The 20064-nt window shown below is 37.2% G+C and overlaps 1 protein-coding gene across 4 annotated transcripts in view; it reads left to right on the top strand.

Moving 5' to 3' along the window:
- Positions 1-19143, top strand: part of Mppe (Metallophosphoesterase) — a 284426-nt gene extending 265283 nt beyond the window's left edge. For 2 of the 4 annotated variants that reach the window (XM_076182551.1, XM_076182557.1), the window contains exon 7: positions 14992-19138. In XM_076182551.1, the coding sequence (XP_076038666.1) occupies positions 14992-15167 (176 nt within the window). In that variant the 3' untranslated portion in view covers positions 15168-19138. Of the gene's footprint in view, positions 1-14991 lie in introns of all 4 variants that reach the window. The other 2 variants (XM_076182536.1, XM_076182531.1) reach the window with 2 other exon arrangements.
- Positions 19144-20064: the final 921 nt, after the last annotated feature.

Raw genomic sequence — 20064 nt, 5'->3', positions numbered from 1 at the left:
ATAAACTGCAAACTGTGAATGGTGGAATGTTAGATACTTAGTAACGACAGATGACTGAGTCACTGTGTATTTACCTAGTTGTATTTACCTAGTTGTATGCGTGTGTGTGTGTGATTGTGTATTTACCTAGTTGTATTCTACGGGAAGGGGAGCTATGCTCGTGGTGTCCCGTTTTCATATCTCGTTTTATCTAAACTATTTTTAAATTCATGTATTGTTTTTGCACACACCACTTTCTCATCTAACTTGTTCCAACTGTCTATTACTCTGTGAGGAAAGCTGTTCTTTTTCAGGTCTCTTCTATAGCTGTCTTTTTTTATTTTCTTTCCATGTCCTCTTGTATTTCTCTCATCCCATTTTATCAGATTCTCTCTATCAGTAATTTCTATGCCTTTCATGATTCTATAAATAGCTATCAAATCTCCTCTCTCTCTTCTTTGCTCTAGTGTCTGTAGTTCAAGTTTTTCTAGTCTCTCTTCATATGATAGTTTTGAGAGTGTAGGTGCCAATTTTGTAATTGCTCTTTGTATTCTTTCAAGTTTTGTTATACATTTTTTTGTACTTGGTGACCATATCGTTGCTGCATATTCCAATCTTGGTCTTATCAGGGTGATTAGAATTTTCTTCACCATTTCTTCATCCAGGTATGTAAATGCAACTTTGATTGTTCTTTTTAAATTATAGGTTTCTCCAAATTTTTTATCTATATGTTATTCAGGTGACATATTATTCATAACAATGTGTGTATTTACCTAGTTTACCTAGTTGTTTACCTAGTTGTATTTTACGGGAAGGGGAGCTATGCTCGTGGTGTCCCATCTTCATATCTCATTTTATCTAAACTATTTTTAAATTCATGTATTGTTTTTGCACTCACCACTTTCTCTTCTAACTTGTTCCAACTGTCTATTACTCTGTGAGGAAAGCTGTTCTTTTTCAGATCTCTTCTGTAGCTGTCTTTCTTGATTTTCTTTCCGTGTCCTCTTGTATTTCTATCATCCCATTTTATCAGATTCTCTCTATCAATAATTTCTATGCCTTTCATGATTCTATAAATAGATATCAAATCTCCTCTCTCTCTTCTTTGCTCTAGTGTCTGTAGCTCAAGTTTTGCTTGTCTCTCTTCATATGATAGTTTTGAGAGTGTTGGTGCCAATTTTGTAATTGCTCTTTGTATTCTTTCAAGTTTTGTTATACATTTTTTTGTATTTGGTGACCACATCGTTGCTGCATATTCCAATCTTGGTTTTATTAGTGATTAGTATTTTCTTCACCATTTCTTCATCCAGGTATGTAAATGTCACTTTGATTGTTCTTATTAAATTAAAAGTTTCTCAAAAAATCTTATATGTTTCTCAGGTGACATATTGTTCATAACAAGGAACTGTTTATTATGCTGTGTATTTTGTCTGCCAGTTCATTCCTGCATTCTTTCAAAATCCATTTTGCTATTTCATCTGGTCCATGCGATTTTCTGACATCAAGATTACTCAAGTGTTTCATTATTTCATTCTTTGTTACTTCTATTTCTTTCATAGGGGGGACTTTCTCTTCCCATTCGATCTCCCCAGGTTGTATGTTCTCCCTTATAAACACTGATTTAAAATGCTTGTTCATAATTTCTGCCATTTCTATTTCCTTTGTGTATTCAACTTCTTGTCTTAATTTCTCTAAATCTTGTTTGCTTTTCAGTTTGTTGTTTACAAATCTGTAAAATAGTTTTGGTTGATCTTTACATTTTCCTATGACATCTTTTTCATATTTTCTCTTTTCCTCTCTGCACACTTGTACATATTCATTTCTATAACAAGTATATGTTTTCCATTTTTCAGGTCTTTTGTATTTCTTACATTTGGTCCAAGCTTTGTCTCTTTTGTCTTTTAACTTCCAACAACTTTTGTTGTACCAGCACTTTACATATTCTTTTTCTTGTTTTTGTCTTGGGACATACTTTTCCACTCCTTTTTTTTTTTATTTTTTTTTTTTCATTTTTAATAAATTTTTGTCAAAATATTCCATTTCTCTTCCACTGTTGTTTCTTCTTTGTATATTCCTTCCCAGTTTTATTTTTGAAAGAATTCTCTTATTTTATCAAAATTTGTCTTTTCATACATCATTCTTCCTTTTCTATAGTGTTCATTTCTTTTCATGTATTTTTCCTCATTTAGTTCCAGTTCAATAAAAATGTGGTCACTTTTACTTCTTGGTGTTTTATATTCAATCTTTTCCACAATTTTAGGTTCAGATGTGATTATTAGGTCTAGTCTCGATGGTTTTTTTTTTCTATACGTAGTGTTCTCTTGTACCCATTGTGTCACTGTATGGTCAATAATCATCTCAAGTAGACCATTTCCCCATGAGTCATCTCCACCCTTTACTGTCATCTCTTCCCAGCAGACTTCTTTGCAATTAAAGTCGCCTATGATAACTATTCTTCCTCCATCTTCCATTATCTTATTTAATGTTATCCTTGTGTCTTCTAATATACTTTAAGTTCACTCTCTTCCCACGAGGCTGTTTTTGGAGGCACATAATTTATCACAAACTTTCTGCTCTTCTTATCTCTGTCTTCCACTTCAATCATAATCATCTCTACTGTATTCTTTCCATATGTGACACTCATGTTTATATCTTTCTTAGTCAGGAACATAACTCCACCCCCTTGTTTTGTATCTCTGTTTCTAATCCAATAATTATATGCATCATGTCCTACACTGTTGGGTGGTAGTGGACCTTTTAATTTTGTCTCTACAATTCCCATTATTTCCGGTTCTTTTTCCTTCAGATAATCATTCAATTCATTCAATCCTGTTATTAATCCATCTATATTTGTGTAAGACACTCTTAATTTTCTGCTACTTCCATTGTATTTTCTGTTTCCCTTTTGTTTTTCTCTGGTATGGTCCATGTCCTCACTTTCATATTCACTACTCTCCAATAGAATTTCTCTTTTTCTGTCTCTGTTCTGTTCTCGTTTTTTTCCCTTAGCTTCTTGTCTTTTCATTTTTTCCTCCTCTCTTTCCTCTTTATTCATTTCTCATTTTATCCATACCTTTTTATAATGTTCACTGTTTGCTAGTTTCCCTGTTTCTGATAAGATATTCTCTGCTGTCATTTGTGACCTGACTTTAATCTTAATTGGTCTGGTCTTATCTGTACTATATTTTCCGAGTCTAAACATCTCTTCAATTTGTTTCATGACTTCAGGTTCATCTTCCTGAACTAATTTTAGTAAACTGCTTACTTTTTCTTTTTCCTCTTTGATTCTTGTGGTTCTATTAAGATTATACTTCTCTTCCATTCCTAATATAATTATACATTTCTTTTTATCCGCTAAGTCTCACTATATTCTCCTTCTGTCTCATTACTTTGATAACTGAGTCTTCAGTTTGTTCTTTCATTTTCTGTTTTGTTATGTCAATAAATGCAACTTTACTGTTCTCTTGGATTTTTTTCCAACCCTGTGCTTCTTTTGCTATGGACTCTTTATTCTCTTTGTTCTTCTTTAATTCCTCATTCTCATCTACTTCTTTTAACTGTGTTTTTAATTCTTCTATTTCTTTAGTTAGGTTTTTGTTCACCTTATCTAATTCTTCCAATTTGTCAACTGTCTGCGCAATCTCTGCCATTTTACCGAACCTACTTTCCCAATGTTCGGTCATTTTCTCAAGTTTTTCCTCTAGTCTTGCTAATCAGGGGAGGTTGGTAGCCCCCCCTCCCCTTATTGAATCCCTGGAAATTATTATCCTCACCTTCTATTGTGCTGCTCTTGTCTATATTTCTAATCTTTACATTTTTGTTAATCCTGTCGTCACCAAAATCATCGGCCCTTCGCTTGTTTACAAGACGCCTGGCCTCCTGGACCAAGTCCTCCCCTTCCTCATTTCCTTCCATTTCCCTCAGTAATCCCTCCCCTTCTCCTTTTCCCTCACCTTCCCACTACACCACAAGCTTTCCCCTTCCCTGTAAATACAATAAGGTACTTCCTTGACATTGAGATCCACGAAATTTTCACTTTTTCTTCGGAACTCCAATCTTCGCCGTCCATTCGACGAATGTGTGTGTGTGTGTGTATGGTGTTTTCGCTGTGTTTTCAGTGTTTTTGGTGCTGTTGTTTAGTGCGTGCAATCACTAGGCCACCCAAAAACCACTCCAAATCAACGGATTATTCACATCAACGGACACCGTTACCCCCCTTTTAGTCTGTTAGTGAGAAGTAGTACTATATATGTTTACGGCTTAGATACTCTCACTTCCACCTACAACGATCGGGCAGAACATCGAAGACGGCAAAGACATGCGGCACATCAGGCAGAGGGTAACTTTCCCTGTGATACCTGCGGCCGTATATGCAAATCGAGAATTGGACTCCACAGCCACCAGCAAGTTCATCTGGCATAATACCACTTCTAGGCATGGTGCAACGTCATCGTCGTCAGCGACGGACTACTATATATATATATATATATATATATATATATATATATATATACATATATATATATATATATATATATATATTATATATATATATATATATATATATATATATATATATATATGAGAGAGAGAAAAGGAGATGGGACCCAATGTGCATTGCTCCTTCCCTGTATACTACAATTAGGTAAATATACATATACCAACTCATCCACATATGTCCACTTACAAAATTATGAAAGGAAAAGAATGCCTTGATAGAGAGGAGCTATTAAAATGGGACAGAGGAAAAACAAGAAGACATGCAATGAAAATCAAAAAGGATAACTATAGAAGAGACCTGAAAAAGAACAGCTTCCCACATAGAGTGATAGATGTATGGAACAAATTGGATGAAGAAATAGTGTGTGCAAACACAATACAACAATTTAAGAACAAACTTGATCTTGCGAGATACAAAAACAGGTCACCACGAGCATAGCTCCACTTCCTGTATAATAAAACTAGGTAAATACAACTAGGTAAACTGGGTAAATATCTAAAGAGGATATAATTATTTACTAATGTTTTGTTGAAATTAATTTAGTGGAGTTAGAATTAGTGTTTAAGAAGAAAGTCAAGCATAAGTACACATGAGAGAGGGTGGTGGATGGAAGGGTGGCAGATAGAGCCTTAATGGACTATATAGTGGTGACCAGGAGTATGGTAGGAAGAGTTAAGGATGTGCATGTTCTAAGGGGAGAGAGTGGGGGAATATCAGATAATTTCCTGGTGGAAGGTAAATTGAGAGTGGAGAATAGGTGGAAAAAGAGGAAAAGGGCCGAAGGTAGGGAGGTACTTAGAGTGAACTGCTTAAATGAGGAAAAAAAGGAGAATGAGTATAAGAAGAAGCTGAAGGAGGATTGGGAAAGAGTAAAGGATAGAGTAGAACTAGGAGTGGAGGAGGAATGGGAATGGTTCAAGGAGGGAGTCATAAGGTGTGCAAACATGGTGTGTGGAACAAGGAGGGCGGGAGGAAATAGAAGGAAGGGTAGTGAGTGGTGGGATGAGGAAGCAAAGAAGGGTGTAGAAGAGAAGAAGCAGGCATTCATAGATTGGCTACAAATTAGGACAAGGGAATCGTATGAGAGGTACAAAGTAAAGAGAAAGGAAGTTAAGCATAAGATAAAGGAAGCAAAGAGGAGAGCAGATGTGAAATGGGGAAAGAGTATGACAAAAAAAATTGAAAGTAATAAAAAGATGTTTTGGAAGGAAATTAAAAGAGGAAGAGGAGGTGAATCAAGTAGAGAAGAAAAGGTAAAAGGTGCAGATGGAGAGATTATAATGGAAGAGAAGGCAGTGAGAGGAAGGTGGGCAGAGTATTTTAGGGAGTTGCTAAATGTGAAGGAGGATAGGGAGGCAAGGTAGTTGCAGTGGGAAGCCCCAAGAAAATGAGAGTGATGAGTGAGGAAAATGGAGGAGAAATAGGGAATGATGAAGTGAAAGCAGCTGTTAAAATGATGAGAGCAGGTAAGGCACCTGGGTTGGATGGATGCCATGCAAAATGTCTGAAGAAAGGAGGTACAGTTATAGGACAGTTAGGGGATGTGTGGATCAGATTTTTGTGGTTAGGCAGATATGTGAGAAAGCTATAGGAAGAGGTAAGGATGTTTTTTGGGCTTTTATGGATCTGGAAAAGGCTTATGATAGGGTAGACAGGAAGGCACTGTGGGAGGTACTGCAGATACATGGGATAGGAGGAAAGCTGTTAAGAGCAGTCAAGAGTTTTTATGAGAGTAGTAGAGCTTGCTTTAGGATTGGAAATGGAGAGAGTAAATGATTTGAGGTAAAGGTGGGACTTCGTCAGGGATGTGTTATGTCGCCCTGGCTGTTCAACTTAAACATGGATGGGGTGGTGCGAGAGGTGAATGCAAGGGTAGTGGGTCAGGGATTGGAGATGATTAAAGAAAATGGAGAAAAGTGGGAGGTGAGCCAGCTGTTGTTTGCTGACGACACTGCGCTTGTAGCAGGATAAGAGGAGGGATTGAGGAAGTAAGTGACAGAATTTGAGGTGTGTGAAAGAAAGAAGCTGAAGATAGATGTGGGTAAAAGTAAGGTGATGAGATGTACAAGAGGAGAGAGTGACAGTAGGCTGGAAGTGAGCATTAAGGGTGAGAAACTGGAGGAAGTGGATATTTTTAGATACTTGGGTGTGAATGTGACAGGAAAGGGAGGAGTGGGGGTGGAGGTAGAATGTAGATTGAGAGAAGCGAGTAAATGCCTTGGTGGATTAGAAAGTGTAATGAGAAATAGACATCTTGGAATGGATGCTAAGAGGAGGTTATATGAAGGAGTGATTGTGCCAACAGCAATGTACGGGGCAGAAAGATAGAACAGGAGAGAGGAAGAGAAGGAGTTTGAATGTGTTTGAGATGAGGTGTCTGAGAAGTATGATGGGGGTTACTAGGCTACATAGAGTGAGAAATGAGGAGGTGAGGAGGAGAACAGGGGTGGAAAGGGAGCTGGGAGATAGGGTTGATGAAAGAGTATTAGGATGGTTTGGACACATGGAAAGAATGAGTGAAGAAAGATTAGTAAAAGAAGTGTGGAAGGCAGAGGTGGAAGGAGTGAATATGAGGGGGCATCCTAGGATGAGATGGATGGATGGGGTGAAAGGGGCTTTACAAAAGAGAAGAATGTCTGTGGAGGAAGGACGGGAGAGGACAGAAGATAGGGGTGAATGGAGAAGGGTTGTGTATAGATGAGGCTGTGTTGCATGAGGGGGAGTGGGTGGGGGATGGGAGATGAGGAAGTATGTATGAAAAAAAAAAAAAAAAAAATGTACCCAGCCCGAAGGGATTTCTCCCCGTCTTCTCCTTTTCTGCATTAGGGGACGGAGAGGGGGGGGTCGCTGAATTTATGAAGCGGCCTTGCTGTGGATGTGCTGTGTCTTGCGACACTGCTTCTGACCCAGGGCAGTGGACAGGATGCAGGGATTCGACCCGTCATCCAGGAGGTGCCAAGATAAGAGGGAGGGAGGAGGGTGGAGGAGAGTGGAGTATATGGGAAATGAAATGGATGGGAGGGATTTCTATGCCTTTTTCTTTTTGGCTACCCCCCATGTAAGGGGGGAAAAGCCTTTGGTATATGTATGTATGTAGAATTAGTGTACATGAGAAAGGAAGTACTTAGCCAGAGCATGCTGCTTTCCTTCCCTGCCAAGGTCCTATTAACATAATTGAATCTATATATACAACTACACGGGTCTTTTAATGAAAAGAGAATGTCTTTTGAGCAGGAAAGGGAAAAGGTAAAAGATGAGTGAGTGGAAAATAGTTGTGAATGGAAAATGAATTGATAGAGCTCAAAGGAATGATTATTAGTCTTCTCTATTTGTGCATGAGGGAATGAAGAGGGAGGGTTGCCATGTAAATGAAGCAACTGGCCCTGCTATGGATGTGATGTGTCTTGCTGCACTGCTTCTGACCCATGCAGTAGGTGGGGGCAGGGATGAACTTTCATCCACAAGGAGCTAAGATAAAAGGGAAATGATATTTAGGAGTGGGGTGGGTGGCAGTAAGTGCATGGGTTGGCTGCCTGCCTCCTTTATAAGGGGGAAGAAGCCTATTAGTTTACAGATAGACAGTGCTTTATTTTAGAGTTGTGGTTTTACAATATTGTATCATACAAGTGAAAGCACATTTTTCTTGAGGGTGGGTTTGCATTTGGTCAGTCATATGTATCAAATTTACATCCTTAGATAACTCAGATATTTTAACCTTTTAGTATAATGTAATCAATTGATCACAAACCGCGAACATTAGAGAACTTACCTGGTTGAGTTCTCTAACTACGGTAATCATTGGAACTGAAAGTATTCTTGAGGCTTCGATGTAATTGTAGAAATCTCTTGCCAAGGTTTATTTGTCCTTCTGGTACCAGAGTTGAAGCTTGTCTGACGTTCAATTAACTAAACTTAGTCTTGTTCGGCTGGGATTCTTACGAGCTCATAAAACGGCTTCAAAGCTACGGGACAACTGATAATTTAAGTAAGTTCTCAAAGTTCCCGATTTGTTAATCAAATTACATCATAGGCTTAAATAAATAATAAAGAGGGAGGGGAGTTTAATAATATATTAATTAGAATTATGATAGTGTGGTACAAAGTTACAGGAAAGGTTCCTGATTCGAAAATTAAACAAGCTTTCGGGAAATTGCCGTAGCTCAAGGTAAACAATGCAATTCCCATAACAACAATTACCACAGCCTCCCCGACAAAACAAAAAGAAAGTGTTTAAGAAATATAACACTTTCGAACAAAATTTATAACAAAATTTTGTTTGCTAGAGACCTTACTAGGTCTCTAGAGGCCAGTGAGGCCCACAGAGGTAGGTTCCAGAGAGACACAATCATCTTGTAAAGAGTTAACCTCCTCTGAGTCTGAGACCTCTTCAAAGGGTTCAGACTCTCTAGCCTGAACATTAGGATCCCCAGGGGATTCGTCCTCAAACCTGGAACTCAACTCAGCATGGAGCTCTACAGGGATTAAAAGTTTAATGTTCACTTTAATAGAGTTTCCATCAGGCTTAACGACAGAGACTGTACGTATCACCTTGTCTTGGTCAGGAAAAGTTTCCACAATACGAACTAAGGGCCAGAAGGGTCTGGTCTTGAAGGGGAGTTTCAAAAAGGCAATATCACCCTTTTCCCAGCTTCTAGAACTGTGATATGCAGCTCTATCCCTTTCCCTTAAGCTGACCAAGTACTCTGTCAACCATCGTTTCTTGAACTCTTCATAAAAATAATCCCTACAGTCCATAACCAAGTTGAGGAGAGAAGGGTAGTCTTCTCCTGATTCCCATTCAGGGACTTGTTCCAAGTCTCCAAACATCAAGGAAGGAATGGTCCTTCCAATAAGGAAATGATTTGGGGTAATAACATCTACCTCATTTTCACAAGAACGATAAGTTAGAGGTCTATTGTTTAAGCTTTTTTGAACATCAGACAAAAGAGTGGTAATCTCTGCCAGGGAAGGAACAGACCTACCCAATACCTTATACAAACATTGTTTCACTGTCTGTATTAACCTTTCCCAAGTGGCACCATACCAAGCAGCATAAACAGGAATGGTTCTATGCTGAACAGGGGAAGTTTTAAATTTCTCTTCAAATTCAGAAGAAAATAAAAGTTGTTCAATAACATTTCCCGCTTGAACAAAAGATTTAGCGTCAGAATAAACAGCAGAAGGAATTCCATACCTGTTAGCAAACCTAACAAAAGCCAAAACAAAGTCAGGAGTGGACATAGTATCCACAAATTCTAAATGAACTGCTCTAGTATTGAAACATGTAAAGATAAGAATGTATATTTTAACCTTCTCTCCATTCCTGTCTCTAACCCATAAATGCCCTGTGTAGTCTACACCAGTATGGGCAGAGAGCACACTTAGATTCACCCTAGAGGCAGGTAAAGAGGAAGGAGAAGGATAATTAACTGCACGGGAATTGTATTTCCTACAAACTATACAATCCTTCAAAATGCTTAAAACAGCTTGTCTGGCCTTAAGTTCCAGAATCCATGCATATGAAGGAAATTAAGTGTGGCTTGTAGTCCCATGTGCATAACTTGACAATGAGCAAAGAAAATTAGGATCTTGTTTTAATGATGAGATTTGGACAAGAGAAGGGGATTGGTAACCAAAGGAGGTATGTCATTAGTGTTGGAATTCTGCAAATAAGCCAATTCAGCAGGAAAGGAATCCCTTTGCATAATACTCATCCAATAATTAGATGCTGCCTTAACAGGGTCAGCATTAGACTTCTTGAACAGAAAGACAGCCTTAAAAATCAAAGAAGTGTGATGAAGTTTGCTATAGGAAGAAAACTTAGAGACATCTATTAGAGGAGGAGTGTCAACTTGTACAACAGGCGCATTGACAATGTCTCCCTTAAAACAGGAGGGAATACATCCCAAGTGACCCTTTGGCCAAGTATGAGGAGGCAACAACAGCCATTCAGGTCCATGAACCCACCAATTAAATTTTTCCTTGAACACCTTAGCACTACAAGGTTTAGTTAGGAAATCAGCTATATTATGTTCAGAAGGAACATAAGTAAAGGAAATGGGTGTGAACTTGGCCTTGAAAATTTCCAAAAGATTGGAAATTTCCTTCAATCTATTATTGACAAATATATTTTTCTTAGGAGCCTTGTTGGTCAGGATCCAAGAAAGGGCAACTTGACTATCAACAAAAAGAACCACTGATTCAACCAGTGGGGCAGACACCAGTCCTTCCTCAAAAATAGTGTTGAGGCATTTCAAAGATAGAAAAGTTGCCATAAGCTCCAAAGATGGTAAAGTACTCTGTTTAATAGGAGCCACCTTGACCTTGGCAAATAGAAGAGAGGTAATAGACTCCTTTAATTCTCTTCCTTCTTGCCCTACATATATGGCACATCCATAGGCTTCCTTGGAAGCATCAGCAAATACAAACATTTTAATGGGAAATTCTGTACAAAAGGTTTTCCTTTTAAAGGATAGGTTATTAACCTCCCTAAAATTTTCACATAACTTGTTCCATCTAACAAGTAACCTTATCCAATTTCCCATCCCAATCCACCATCTTTTGGCACATCTCTCTAATAAGGATTTTTCCATGCAAGACCACAGGAGAGAAAAACCCTAAAGGATCAAATACAGAAGACAAGGAAGACAAAACTTATCTTTTGGTCGAGGCATTCTTGTCAAGGGAAACATCCTTGATTCTTAAAGTATCATGATCCTTATTATAAATATAACCCAAGACTTTAACCTCCTCTTTATTGCAAACTACTTCTTGATCAAGAACAGAAAGAACAGAAGTCGAATTGCATGTCCACTCCCTGAGAGGTAAACCTCCATTGAGCATGATCTCATTAATCTTCTCGACCATTGCAGGGAGGGAACAAAGCTCATTGGTAGTGTAGACCAAATTGTCTACATAAAATTTATGTTTGATTAAGGAGGCAGTTAGAGAGTCAGGCTGCAAAGAAAGATGGTGTTGGATAATGAAATTTAGAATGAAAGGAGAGCAAATGAAGCCAAAAATTATAGTATTATACCTGAAGGGTATATACTGGTCGTTAATCCTCCTGAAGAAACAGAACCTGTTATGATCAGCCTCATCCTTCAAACGGATCTGCAAGAAGGCTTTCATAACATCAGCCAAAATGACATGATTGTCCTGAAATGTCCTGAAATACAACAAGAGAGAGAGGCGGTTCTTCATCAAGTCATCTCCCGGGAATGCAGCTTCATTTAAGGAAGGAGCTTTTCCTGCTTTGAGAGAACAATTGAAAACTGGCCTTATTCTACAAGTGGAAAGATCATCATCCTTCAACACATGTCTATGGGGTATAAAGATTTGTCCAGGGACTCTTTTAGTTACTGGCTCAATAATACCCAAGGCCTCTTGCTGGTCAAACACAGCTTCATAATCCTCTCTAAGCCCCTTTTGCTCAAGTTTGTCATAAACCCTTTGAGCTACAGCTAGAGATATCTTAAGGTTAGAGGGAACAAGATCCACCAAATCCTTTTTCCACGGGATCTTCAGATAGTAATGTCCATTCTTGAAGGAAATGGACTGTTTAAATTCATCAATGTGTAAATTATCAATATCTGGGGTCTGTTCCTCTTTAATACCGATGGACTCTAAAGAATAGAAATTGGCAAGACCATACTCAACATTAGAATTAATAAAAACTTCCTGCAAAGGATCAAATTGAGAACTTACAGGTTCTAAACAGAAGTTGACAAGAAACTTTTCTTTGCCTAACCTTTTGGGAGGAAAATATTTAACAGTCTTATAAGACTGAGTAAGGGAAGTGCCTTTCTCAGTTTTCTTTAGAGAAACTCCATTGGTCTTGAAAGAAGAATTATAGAAAACAAATGAATTTCCATGATATTCCTCTAAGCAATTATAAGAATCCACTCCAAGGTCAGAGTCTGGTTTTATCCTCAAAGGCCTCTCCTTGCATTTGAAACTATCAACATCTTGGATTTCATTAGAGGGCATTTCAGGAATCCCCCTTATCATTCTCTTTAAGTAGAAAGGCTTCTCACCAGGAGGGATATATTGAGCCCCAGTCCCGTTGGGAATGTAACCATCAGCAAGTTTGATAACCTTGCATGATGGGCTACCATACAAGGGGGCACTTTCAATTGAAAAGTTTGAGAAGTTTTGAAGAATATCATTACCAAGGATCCCTAAAACGTTCAGATGGTCTCCCTTCACTTTTGGAAAACTTGGCGAGTCAAAAAATTTGTGATTATTCATACTAAGTAGTACAGAAGATAAGGAAGGAATTTGTAAGGACAAGTTGAATCCTTCAAAAGCAAAGAACAAACTAAACAAATTCATCCCTGAAGGGAGTTTTAAGTTAGCAGTGTAGTTAAATCCTCTTTTATTCATTAGAGGTAAACCAAAGGAAGAAACTAATTTGTCCATAGGAGGACTTAAACAAGGTCCAACTTTGTCCTCTACAAATTCCTTATTAATGATAGAAAACTGGGCTCCAGTGTCCAACAAAAAGAGACATTGGGCAATTCTCTTTCCTCTGCTAATAGGAAGGGAGACCAAAGGAACAAGGGAATTTGTTGATTTATGAAAATTAAACACTTTCCCTTCAGAAAGTGGTGTCTTATGAGTCATAGGACACATGGCTCCATGGTGCTCGGGCTTGTTGCAAACAAAACATTTATAAGGCAGAGCAGCCTTTAACCCAGGGCATTCCAAAGAACCATGTCCATGATTTAGGCATCTATTGCACAGTCCTAACTGAGATGCTCTAGCTTTCCTGTGCTCAAGGGATTTATATGAAGTATACTTCGAACTAGCATGGTCGGAAGCAGGGCAAAATTTACATCTACTAATAGACTTCTTAATGGGATTAGAATTGGCCTTAAAGGAGCCATCAACTCCGTTACTGGAATCAACTGTTTTTTTCAAGGAAATTTCCTTGAAAGCAAGGGAGCTGGTAGTAAGGCTTCTTTTAGGTTTGACACCAAGATCATCTGATCCCGTTTTAAGTCTAACCAAAACTGACTGGTAAACTTCCTTGATTTGATTAAAATTGTGGTAATTAGAATTAATTACCCGAGTCAGTTCAATTAGAAAAAATTTAGGCAATTTAATTAAGATTAATTTACTTATCAAGAGGAGGCCCTCGCTTCCTGGCCTAGTGAAATCTACGCCAATTCCCTTAAGGTCTTGTAGCTTGGAATCTACAGACCTAATGTAACTTTCAAGGTCTCTCAAGAGTGAGACCTCTGGTGCATTAATAATGGAAATCAACACCTTATCAAGAATTTCTTCCTTGTTGAAATATAACTCATCAAGAAGAAGGAAAGCAGAGTCAAAACTTGAATCATCCACTGGTAAGTTCTCTACTAAATGGAAAGCCTCCCCTCTGAGGTATCCCTTCAAATAAATTAACTTCTGACTATTAGTCAGATTGGGGATACCAGCTGTTCTCGAAATGTTGAAGAACAATTCGTCACAAAGACATGAGCAAAATAGTGGTGCCGAAAACCGTCTTATGGACTAAGCACAACGAAGATAGAAATTAAGTAAAAATAATTTTAATTTAGATTCTAGCTTAAATTGGATAAAGGCAACAGATCAAAAGAAACCACGACAAAATAACAATAGAGGCCACCAAGAATAGAGAAGTATTTGGAAATTTCCGAATGTTCACGAGAAAAACAAGGTACCAAAGCTGGCAAATTTCCCGAAAGTTAACAAGATCCTCAAACGAGGAAATTAATAAAACCAAACAAACTCGGTATAAAGAACAGGAAACCAGACTTCGTACCCACACACTATCGTAACCAATAAAAAAACGCTTACATAGCGGCTTATGACACAAAAGGGGTGATAAGTTTAAGTCGAAATCAACTACTAAAGTTAAATTTAAATATTTACGTAAATTCTCAAATTCCGTTAAAAAACTAAATCCGAGAATTCTGATTAGTTAAAGAAAACTTTTAGTATATTGTAATTAATTTATCACAAACCGCGAACGTTAGAGAACTTACCTGGTTGAGTTCTGTACGGTAATCGTTGGAATTGAAAGTATTCTTGAGGCTTCGATGTAATTATAGAAATCCCTTGCCGAGGTTTATTTGTCCTGGTACCAGAGTTGAAGCTTGTCTGATGTTCAGTTAACTAAACTTATTCTCGTTCGACTGGGATTCTTACGAGCTCGTAAAACGGCTTTGAAGCCACGGGACAACTGATACTTTAAAGTTCCCAATTTGTTAATCAAATTACAACATAGGCTTAAATAAATAAAAAAGAGGGAGGGGAGTTTAATAATATATTAATTAGAATTATGATAGTGTGGTACAAAGTTACAGGAAAGGTTCCTGATTCGAAAATTACACAAGATTTCGGGAAATTGCCGTAGCTCAAGTAAACAATGCAATTCCCATAACAACAATTACCACAAACCCAAATTATCTGACTTTTGGTTAATAGTACATATATTTGTTGTATACATTAACATAATTAACCATTTTGTTTTCTCTCTAATATAGCCAGGTCTGGAGTGGTGCATTACAAAGTGAAATGGTCTCCCTCACGATTCTCCCAACTATGGAATTATGTCATCTGTGCTGCTCTGTTTGGAATTGTCCTTCTGTACAAGTTGATTTTTTGGGTCAAAGATTTTATGATTAAGAGTTTTCATTTAGTCAAGTATCATTACACGTAATTAAAGGTACAGTAAACAACCTACCGGTAGTATCTGGCCATGGTGAGACATATGTTAGGTCAGGTGAAAGAAAAAAATAAAATAAATAAATTAAATTGGACAACACTGCATGTGGTACTTATGTATGGAGTTATCTTTTAAGGAATATGAAAATTCCACATATCCCCATAAAGGAAACATGTACTGTACAAAGGAATACAAAGGAGACGCAAACAGTAACAGATGGTCTTTACAGGGCTGCTTGCAAGTTGGAAGGGTGTGTAAACAATGGAAACCGTTAAAAACTATGGACTTGATTTAAGTGTATGAGCTAACAGTGCTGAAAAATAAGTTAGAATGGGGTTAGACTCTATATATTTATCTAGGCATTTTTTAAATGTGTCAATTGTATTTGAATTTATTTTCATGAACAGGTAGTTTATTGCAAACATTTACAATGCAGTTAAAGAAAGAATATTCACTGGTGTTTGATCTATTATAGACTATTTCACAACCTATATTTAGTGTGACATTACTGCAGTCCACAATGAAATAATCATCACTGTTTATATTAAAAAAAAACAGAACCTTTGTAATTGTTATTTTGAACTATGTGTTCTTTTCATTATCTGCACTTCATGTATATTGATTCAATGCCAAATAAGATTACTATTATTAATTATTATTATGATGATGATGATGATGATGATGATGATGATGTTTGGATAAGCTCAATAAATTAAGTTTACTTAGATGCTCTTCATAGAGTTTATTATATAAATGAGGGACAAGTCTAATGATCCTACTTTGTACTTTTTATAATTTGTTTAGGTCTTTTATAAGATGTGGGGACTAAAACAGAACACAGCTTTCAATATGAGGTCCTCCAAAAAAATGACATTGAATAATTATTATTGTTTCAGTTTTGTATTAAAGAAAAAAAAAAAAAGCTTCCAATACATCCAACTATTTACCAGGTAGTTTTTGCAGCTTTTGTACACTGGAGGGTTGGTTTTAGATCTTTAGATACTATGACACCTAGGTCTTTTTCTTGATCTGATTTCTGAATCAGATTACCATTCATTGAATAATCATTGCAGTTGTTTTTGTTGTCTATATGCAAAACTTTATACTTATGAGTGTTTAATTTCATTTGTCATTTTTTTTTTTTGCCCCACTCAATTACATACATACATATACCAAGGCTTTTTCCCCCTTACAAGGGAGGTAGCTAAAAAGGAAAAGGCATAAATCATTCCCACCCATTCCATCCCTGAATACACTCCACACCCCTCCACCCTTCCTCTCATCTTAGCACCTCCTTAAATGATATAAATCAGACTGTAGTTAATTTCTATCCATTGCATTACTGATTTTACTAGCAATATTTATGCCATCTGCAAGAAGTTTAGATATTTAACATACCAGACTATACCATACCACTATCCATATACATACATATACCAAAGGCTTTTTCTCCCTTACACGGGGGGTAGCCAAAAAGAAAAAGGCATAGAAACTATCCAAATAATTTGCACAAATCAAAAAGAGAACTGGACCAAGCATAGGAGAACACTGCTCCCTACATCACACCAGCTGGACAAATTTTCATTGATTACAACCCATTGTTTTCTTTCTATTAGCCAATCTTTTACCTAATTATGAATATTAACTATGATGCCATGTGAGCAAAATTTACTGAGTAGCCAATTATGTGGGACCATATCAATTTTTTTTCTTCGAAATCCAAGCATATTTTATAGACTGATTTAGTATCATCATACATACTAGAAATATTATTAAAGAGGTCAAGGAAGCTAGTCAAATATGATTTTTTTTTTCTAAAACCATGTGAGCATTTGATTAAAATGTAAGTTGGTCCATTATTTCATCTCTTACAGTTGTTTCCATAATTTTGCATTCAATTGATGTCAAATTATTAGGACAATAATTACTGGGCAGAGAATTGCATTTACCAATTTCCATTCTCGAGGTAATTTACCAGAATGTTTTACTAGATTTATTGAATGCGATCATCAATAATTCACAAATTCAACTTTTAACTCCTTTTGTAATCCATGGGTAAATCATGTCTGCTCTGGTATTCTGTTTCTACTTTATCAATCTGATGTCCAATTTCAATATCAGTAATAGAAAAGTTAGCTATTATTCTATCATTACTACTACTTATATTATTCTGAAAGCTACTGTTTTCTTCATTTTCATAGACATAACACAAGAACAAAGGAGACTGCAAGAGACCATAAGGCCTACACAAGGCAGTTCCATGGCCACTAACACCTATCATCACTATCTATAAAGATATCTAATCTGAAACAACCAATAGTTTATTGCTCTCTAAAGGGTTACTAAGTCTATTTTACTTGTTAACCACTCTATTGGTTAATTGGTTCTTGCCTATTTCTTTCTTAACCACTTTGGTATGATGATGCTGTAGTGCTGAAATGGCACAGCTGCTGTCAAAATATGTAGTGCCAAAATTGTGGCATCTAATATCTATTGATAAATAAATGGATGGGCAAGATGTATAATATACCTTTATAAAACAGTGTTCCCTCAAGAGCACCACCAATGAGGATGGTCAAATGCATCCATGTAATGGTGATATGGGAAATCTGATATTAAGTCTGTTTTTAATAGTAACTGCGGCCACCATCCAAAACTCCCAAAAACATAAATATAACTTGACCATGTGGTATTCTTGAACACTATTTTATTCCATTCTCCCCCCTTTAAGCCCATTTTGATGTTATGTTTGTATATTCCAGATTGGGTAATTAAAGAATATTTCAAGTTTTCAATAAAAAATAGAATAAAAGAATATATATATATATATATACATTATATTCACTATTACAGTAGACACAGTTGATTTCAACTGCTAGAAATAAACTAAAACCTGTCCTGTATGATTATCTATGACACAGTGAAATACTAGAGAGGTAGTGTTTCAGGGGGTTACATAATTCAATGCCTAATGGTGTAGTTAGGAGGTGTGGATATTTCAATCTAACCTAGCCACTAATCCAATGTTTACTTCACCTATGCATAACCTAACCTCAATACAAAAATCTTTTACTTTAACATTGGGAGAGAGCACTCTCAGCCACAACCCCTTTTGCCTATAGCCTATTACAAAGACTTTTTTCTCTGTTACTATTACCACAGTCAATTTTCATGTATGTGTTTCTGTTTGTTTATACTCCCTTTTCCCCCTGGTAGGGAGTAGGGTCTGGGTTAGCACTCATATGATTAACTTATATTATCTATCATATCATTTATACTCAGGTATCTTTATTAATCTCAATGAATTCTATTAAAAAAACTAACTCATACCTGGTAGGGAGTAGGGTCTGAGTTAGCGCTTACGAATTAACAAACTCGATACACATTGATGCCCAAGTGTTCATATCTTTTGGTACAATGCTGACTAACACTTTGTTCTATAATTCAAGGTTCCATTACTTCATTTTCTGATGTAACATTTCACGGATTTGCCCCATGGGTGGCACTTCACTCCTGTGGGCTTACTTCTGGGCAATCTGCGATTGTCCACCAGGTCCTCAAGTTCTACACCCCTGTTAAGTGGGCAATTGTGAACTGAGTTGGGTTCATGACCTCAGCTCGAACTAAAGAATTTCCCTATTTTCCAATACTACTCCAATAGAGAGCCCTTGATAACCATCATGTGTGGTCTCTCTCCTAGACCTCGACATGGACTTTTTTTATCCTCCCCTCAAATTGATATTAAAGTTCCTTCACCTGTGTATTGCTAGCATTTTCCTTTGCAATATACATATACTTGTATATATCTTAATATTAATACATCATAGTATTACAAATGCACAAAAAAATAGGTCGGTTACATGTAAGCCTTAACTTCAACTTGGTATATTGTCGTAATTAATTGATCAAAACAGAGAACGTTAGAGAACTTACCTGTTTGAGCTCTCTAACAAATCGTCGGAAATGAATACAATGCTTGAGGCTTCGATGGCTGTAGATCCTTGCCGAGGTTTTATTGTCCTTCTGGTGACAGGGTTAAAGCTTGTCTCTCTGGTACCAGGGTAGAAGCTAGACTAGCGTTCAGGGACTAAAACTTAGTTTTGTTCGGCTGGAGTTCTAACGAGCCTTCAAAATGGTTTCGAAGCCACGGGACAACTGAGACTTCAAGTAAGCTCTCAAGTTCCCGATTTGTTAATCAAATTACAACATGGGCTTAAATAAATAATAAAGAGGGAGGGGAGTTTAATAATATTAATTAAAATTACGATAGTGTGGTACGAAGTTACAGGAAAGATTCCCGATTCGAAAATTAAACAAGCTTTCGGGAAATTGCCGTAGCTCAAGGTAAACAATGCCATTCCCATAACAACAATTACCACAGCCTCCCCAACAACAAAAAGAAAGTGTTTAAGAAATATAACACTTTCGAACAAAATTTATAACAAGTTTTTTCCTGCTAGAGACCTTACTAGGTCTCTAGAGGCCAGTGCAGTCCCACGAGTCGGCCTCACAGAGGTTGGTTCCAGAGAGACACAATCGTCTTGTAAAGAGTTAACCTCCTCTGCATCTGAGACCTCTTCAAAGGGTTCAGACTCTCTAGCCTGAACATTAGGAACCCCAGGGGATTCATCCTCAAGACTTGAACTCAACTCAGCATGGAGCTCTAGAGGGATTAAAAGTTTGATGTTCACTTTAATAGAGTTTCCATCAGGCTTAACGACAGAGACTGTACGTATCACCTTGTCTTGATCAGGAAAAGTTTCCACAGTACAAACTAAGGGCCAGAAGGGTCTAGTCTTGAAGGGGAGTTTCAAAAAGGCAATATCACCCTTTTCCCAGCTTCTAGAACTGTGATATGCAGCTCTATCCCTTTCCCTTAAGCTGACCAAGT

Source organism: Oratosquilla oratoria, chromosome 3 (genome assembly GCF_046742065.1).
Source record: "Oratosquilla oratoria isolate Oo_2021 chromosome 3, ASM4674206v1, whole genome shotgun sequence".
Lineage (NCBI taxonomy): Eukaryota > Metazoa > Arthropoda > Malacostraca > Stomatopoda > Squillidae > Oratosquilla > Oratosquilla oratoria.
The sequence above is the reverse complement of the archived record's forward strand: the minus strand, read 5'-3'. Positions and strand labels throughout refer to the sequence as shown.